The sequence below is a fragment of the Solanum tuberosum genome, unplaced genomic scaffold (genome assembly GCF_000226075.1).
Source record: "Solanum tuberosum cultivar DM 1-3 516 R44 unplaced genomic scaffold, SolTub_3.0 scf00532, whole genome shotgun sequence".
NCBI lineage: Eukaryota > Viridiplantae > Streptophyta > Magnoliopsida > Solanales > Solanaceae > Solanum > Solanum tuberosum.
This window is the reverse complement of record NW_006239461.1, coordinates 89,821-96,969: the sequence shown is the minus strand read 5'-3', so window position 1 is coordinate 96,969 and position 7,149 is coordinate 89,821. Positions and strand designations below refer to the sequence as shown.

The 7,149-nt window shown below is 32.0% G+C and overlaps 1 protein-coding gene across 1 annotated transcript in view; it reads left to right on the top strand.

The window, feature by feature from the left end:
* LOC102591537 (probable prolyl 4-hydroxylase 4) overlaps positions 1-1,555 on the top strand; it is a 7,389-nt gene extending 5,834 nt beyond the window's left edge. The window contains exons 6-7 of the mRNA XM_006365210.2: positions 787-856; positions 962-1,555. Coding sequence (XP_006365272.1) covers positions 787-856; positions 962-1,260 — 369 coding nt within the window. The 3' untranslated portion in view covers positions 1,261-1,555. The remainder of the gene's footprint in view (positions 1-786; positions 857-961) is intronic.
* The last annotated feature ends 5,594 nt before the right edge of the window (positions 1,556-7,149 follow it).

Sequence of the window (7,149 nt, the reverse complement as noted above, 5' to 3'; positions counted from 1 at the left end):
CGGGGGGGGGGGGGGGGTGTTGAAACTTAATTAAGAAAATAAAAGTGTACTCCTCTAACAGTTTAAACTTTTAAAATAAATGATCACACACTTCAACATGGTATTAGATTTGGCAGAGGTCGTGAGTTCGAGTATCACCACCACCCATCTGTAAAAAAAATTCCACGTGTTTGGCCTATGAAAAAAGAATCATGCCCATACGTGAGGGGGCGTGTTGAGACTTGATTAAGAAAAGTAAAAATGTACTCCCCCTAACAACTTAAGCATTTTGATGAGATGGTCACACACTTCAACAATCATAAGAAAATTAAACATACCATCAGGGTAATAGGTACCTTTACATTCTACTAGCTTTTAGCAGCAGGAGTAGAAAGAGGGCAGAAGTGTTGTGCTCATGTTGATGTGGCGGCATATAGTTGTCTTAATTAGGGTATCTTTAGAATAGTAAAGCTGCATTTTTGCTTCCGTTACATGTTACACTCAGAAAGACATGCTATCAAGCAGGCAACTTCATGAATTGTGGGGTAATTAATGTCACTTTTATTTCACATTTTATTCATCTCTTTTCTCTTTGCTCTTTATTTGTATGTCCATGGATTAGATCTTCCTCGTGACATGACTTTTGATTCACCAAGGGTAACTTTGCTTTGCTATCTGCTTCTTCTTCGTCTCATTTCCAGATTCGATTTCCTAAATCATTGTTTTCAGTTCATTTTCAGAGTAAATAGAAAAATGCCATTGTTTATCAGTTGTATGTTTCTCTATAAAAACTGATTATCCTTACAGGTATCAACTCGGCGTAGGTCAATGGCAGCTGACAACAGTTTGTCCGAGTGTGCAAAGAAGGGTATTGCTGGTGAGCCTACTATACATAACTGCTCAATATTGTTGCATTGTTCCAGCTGCTACAAAACCTAATCTGCATTTGCTTCTGTTTCTGTTTTTTCTGGGAATGTTTTAGTTAAACCACGAAAAGGAGATGCACTTCTTTTTTTCAGTCTCCATCCAAATGCTGTTCCTGATCCTATGAGCCTCCACGGTGGGTGCCCTGTTATCGAGGGTGAGAAGTGGTCAGCAACAAAGTGGATTCATGTGGATTCATTTGACAAAACAGTGGAATCTGAAGGAGGACATTGTGCTGATCATAACGAGAATTGTGAGAGATGGGCTGCACTTGGGGAATGCACCAAGAATCCAGAATATATGGTTGGAAGTACAGACCTCCCAGGAAGCTGTAGAAAGAGCTGCAAATCTTGTTAACTTGTTTCTTCCACTTGAATCAGTTCAAAAACACTAGTTCTTTTTCTCTTTTTCGTTTGTTTGTCTTCTGTTTTCTCAGATGATATCATCTGTCGGGTCGTGATCTTGCTATTTTACTCAATTTTGCAAGTAACCTTCTACTATTTTCTTTCTTCCAGAGCGAAGTTCGTCTTTGTGGGTGTCACACAAACACATGTATACTACATGTATATGTAAAACATTACGAGAATGCGGAGACTCTAATTAGGTTTTGTTACTCAGCATTTACTATCTAATACAAACTGATATTCTTATATATTAAATTTAAAAGATTGGTTATTTAGTGAATGATATGTAATGTTATGGTGCATCCATTAGCTCAGAAAGTTAATTGGACTTGACACAAGAATGTTACCAGATTCTTGTTGGCAAAGTATAATTTAATTAAATTTTCATTCACTGTTCATTAGGATAACTTTTCCTTTACACGCTTTGTATTTGATCCACTCCAACAATTTACTAATCATCTTTTTAATGCTTGGTGTGAACAATTTATTAGAATTATTAAGTAATCAAATCGTGTAAATATTTTTATACGTGGATAAATAATACTTGAGCTTTGGATGCTCGTGAGAAGTCATGATACTGATCAGTTATATGAGCAAACGTAATAACATATGCATGTGTGTGTATTCTAGGAGCTGAGGCGAGCGAGATTGTCTATGCATACAAGATATATGTGAATCTACTTAGATACAATGTATATAGAGCAAACGACACCTAATTTTGACTCATATATCCCGAAATATATGTATCTAGACAACTAAAATGTGATAAGATACGTAATATTGCAAACTAGAGTGTATCTAAGTAATTAACTCCTAAACTAGTGAAATTTCAATAAGTTAGCCCTCCACTTAATTTAAGGGTGAGAAATGGTCAGCAACAAAATGTATATATGTATTCACGTACGTGGATTCATTTGACAAAATTGTGGTATCTCAATGACATCAAGTACGTATATATACAAATGAAAACGAGAATTGTGAGAAATGGGCTGCACTTGGGAAATGCACCACCAAGAATACATGGCTATTGTTGAAATGACACATTTTTTGTCGAATAATTATATTTTATTTATAATATTAGCAATTCACATATGATCACCTCTAAGCTAATTTTGAAGTTGAGTTAGATTTGAAGTTCCCAATTCTTGGTTTAACAAAGCTTGTTAACCTGTTTTCTTCCACTTAATTCAGTTCAAGATTGGTAACATTTTTTTTTCTTAGTTGTTTGTCTTCTGTAAGCAATCTCCTATATTTTCCTTTCTTGGTAGAGTAAATTAAAGTTTGTTCACACACAAAAATATGTAAAACGTTACGACAACCACCTACTATTTGATTTGGTTTTGTCACTCATCACGTCATATCTAACACAAAATTATACTCTCAGATGCATTTATGAGCTATAAAATTTATTAGATTATTCAAAAAAATTATCTAATGTTAAAACAATATGTTAAAAGACAAATTATGAAAAAGTTCTAAAATATTACTACAAATTACATTACAATAAATATTTTATATATAAAAATTTATACATGTCATGTCGAATAAATTTAGTATGAGTTGACTTTTTATAATTAACATGAAACTAAGGTCCCCATAAATAAAAATTAGCTCTCACACGTAACCGTGAATGGTGACTCTCAGCTAAAGAGCAAACGTATGAATGCATCAACTATATATTAAATCTTTGTTTTATTTTGTCTGTGGTCTCCATATCTATATCACAATTTTATAATATGTATTTATTAAGCAGATATGTATTACAAAATATTGGTGGAGCAGCATGAGATTCCCATCACATCACATATATATGGAAAACAAAAACTTTAACAAGTCACAAAAGAAAGAAAACCTCATATGTGAATGCTTCTTTGTTAATCAGATAACTCGAATTTGAATTCTAAGTATGAAATTTTTTTCTATAAGGAGTAGTGCTTTTTTTCGAATAGAATCCTACACAATATGAATTTTGACTAGTCAAATTTCAGTATGGATATCAAACACTGAGTGGAAACCAAAAAAAGGAAAAAAGAAAGAACACTGCTACTTCATCCTTTACCTCATATTATTCATGCATCCATTAGAAAATTATAACAATAATTATAATTATCTGTTTAAAGTGATTAACATTTTAAGGAAAAAGGAGCAGTTGTGTTATCATGTTATAATAAATAATATATTTAATAAGTATAGAATATTATTATATTAGTAGAGAAGATCAAACAGATCTTTAGTTAGGCCGATGGAGACTCTTGGCCGACATTTGGAATTATTTAGGCGCCTTTTGCGCAGTTATAAAAATTAGAAATAATTTGCTAAAAACATAGTTAGGATAGAAAATTTTAAATAGTTTTTTAAGTATACAATTTTTTTTTATAAATTAATTAAATTACACAAAAAATTAAAAAAATTCTCAAGGACTCCATATAGGTGTATTTTTATATTTCAAGCTGATTTTGAGGGCATGCAAAATTCCCAACTTTTAAATCAGTTAATAGGTATATGCAAAGATGCAATGAATTTCTAAATGAAAATTAGTTCTTTTATTTCTTAAAGAAAAAAAAAGGCTTACAAGAAAATTTGTAATATATATTTTTTTGAAAATAATAAAATACATTCTCTAATATGCTTTGTGCATATTTAAGTGGAATTTTAAAAATAGTTTTGACAGATTTTCATTATAGTTATTACTTTAAAAAATATTTATCTTCAAGTAGTAAAATTTACCAAATTCCTCACAAATCGACATTCTATTAAAGCGAATAACACTTTCAGCTCTTGTTGTTTCACTTTTTTTTTTAAAAAAATTATTAATCATTTCAACACCCATCACTTCATCTAAATGGAGAGGAGTACTCTTTATTAATTATTTATTTATCACTTTTAGCTAATTTTTATAACTTGAAGGACTCTCACTTAACTGACCTTTTAATTGAGACTCCCCACATGCCTTTTTTGTTGATATCTATTAGCTCTTCATGTTTTGTTTTAAATTTGATGATTGCAAACATGAAAAGATGTTATTATACCTTTCATTGCTTGAGAAAGAAAGTTAGGATTTGTAACAAAATTAATTGCAAGGATTTGGGGTTTTAAACCTCATTTAATGATCTCAATCTAGAGATAAGGAGAGTCCTATTTGGAGTAAATTTGACGCTTTTCACAAATCTTTAAAATTTAAGAGAGTTTAACTTTTAAGAGTGACATTTGAGATTTACCAAACCGGGTAATGCTAAATGACCAGAAAATTTGGCATCTATAGCATTTTTTTTATTTGAAAATAAACTGATCTTTTTTCATTTTTAGTTAAAAAGTATTAAAGTTAAAAGGGTAAAAATGTTCAAAAAGGTAAAATAACATAGATAAAATATCATTATGGCCAAATTCTGACCAAATTTTCTGGCGAAAAGGATTTTTCCTTACCAAACCAATGTTCACTTCATTGTGACATCAAAACAAGCCCAATATCACATCTATTTGTATTACTATCATTAAGGAACCACGTCCACAATCTAGCTCCGTTTCATACTCCGATTCCTTCATTTTTATTTATATGTCATCATTTTAAATTTCGCTTCTCTTAAGAAACTAGGTAAATTTATTATTATATCTTTATTTAGTGTTCTTTGAAGTCAAGTTTTCAATAAATGAACATAAATTAATTTATTTTGATTAATTAAATTGATCAATGAACACGAATCAATCATTCAGTTTTCCTATGTTGGTCAAATTCACACTTTCAAGGCTAATACTTAGTAACTCTCAAGGGTAAAATAGAAAGAATATTGTTATTTATGTATTTGTTTTGTGAAATGACAAATATTATTAAAAACCATCTAATTTTTTTTAATAAAGACGATATATAAATAGAAATGGAGGGAGAATTGATTAAGGAAACTAAAACAAATTCTTGTTATGTAATTAATGATACAATTAATTACAATATTAAGTGTGAGAATTCAATCAACAATTATATATTACCCACCCTTTTTTTAGAATTAAGACTTTGAGTTGAGTTTACACTGAATAAATAACGTTTATTCATTTTATTCCATGTGGTATTCGACTTCAATTCGAAACATATAAGAAATGACATGAAACGAGCTTAATGAGTACCAAAGCTCATATAAATGATATCACATGTATTGTATTTTAACATTGCATCACTCCATAAGCAATTGCTTAGAATTGACTCCTTTGTTGGGCTTCTTTCCTAAAAAAATCTTCAATAGTTTTTAAACTTTTGAAATTTTGATAGATCCGTCTATCAATAGCTGATTTTTTTTTAAGTTGATGCTTCTCTGGCATAATACTCTCATAGTTATAATAGATAATCTAGCTCATACTCATTTTGTTCTAGAGACTCATTCTTTCGAATATTTTGAAAATTCAGATTTTCCAACAGAAACTAATGGCTCTGATACCAAATAAAATTTTGGAAGGAGAAACACTCCCATTTACTCAAATTCTTTCTTGAAGATAACGGGAGGGGAGAATTCATCTTTACTTTACTCTACTTGATTTCGTAATCAATTATTCTCTTTGAAGACAAGTACACTTTGTTGCTCCCCAATATACACGCAAGTGTACGTGGCCGCTCAAGTAATATAGTTACTTTGAAACGAGTTTTCGTTCCCAAGGGACTTGTGATCGACTTATCTTTAGTACTTAATTCCACAATTAAACAAAAGTAACCATTTAACAGAGTTTGATGATTATTAACTACTACTACTACAATTTATGCAATAAATAAAAATAACTAGTGTGAACAACTTTAAATTGATGTTTCAAGCAAATAAAAGACAATTCCAGGGCTGCACAACATGCATTGGATTTCATGTATCATATATGAGGCAGTGAACTAATTTCGGTTATCAAGTTACTGATTTACAGGGCTAATTGTATGAGTCGGGTCTCTCGACCTCTAGTCGCCTACTCCAGTTAGCTGTCTAACTACATCGTTGAGCGGGGATAGCAGGTCTAACTGGCGAGCATTTATATTTCATCATGTTTCGTAACCAAGCAAGTTATTCGTTCGGGCGTCACTCTTGAACACACATCAACTCAATGGAAGATCGAGCTTTCTATATTCTCTGGTTTATCTACCCTCTCCTCTCTCGATTTTAAGAATAGACAATATATTTATCTCTAGATGGCCAGTCAAGAAATACTAAAACAAGAATATAAAAGTAACTTAAATGATAACCAATAATTAATTCAAAAACCTTTAATATTCAACAATCAATCTGTAGCTACTGCCCCAGAACTAGGGTGTTTAGCCACTCATAATATTCGAAAACCGTAAAATATAATTGTTCATGCAATTTTCGAAAATAAGAAGAGATAGAAAATCAAAACCTATTACAGACATTGAACTTGCTATTGCACACCAAAATAACATCGACTTCCTACAAAATAGCCCTAGGGGTCTATGTATAGAAGTTGGGAAAACTAGGGTCAAAGTCTAGTTCAACAAGGAGTCCTATTTTAATCTATTTTCGCTAGAAAGTTCGGAAAATGGTTGGGGCACCACGCCTGGCAGACTTCTCTGTAGTTCCACTAGTGGTGTGCCGTGCCTATCAGTACGCCAGGCAAGCGCGGCTGTCATTAGGGTCTTAGCGCCTTGCACCCATCAGTGCGCCACTGTAGGCGCTCTATAGTATTGGCCTTGGCGCTCCGCACCAGCCAGTACGCCACGCCTTGGTGCTTCATTCCTTAGTTTATTTTCACGCTTCCTTGCTTCTCCTTTCTTCAACTCGATTCCAATTTCCTTGAGAGTTCCTGAAACAACTAATTATGTGTTTTAGTGCACAATCATCACAAATTACACAAATTCAAGCTA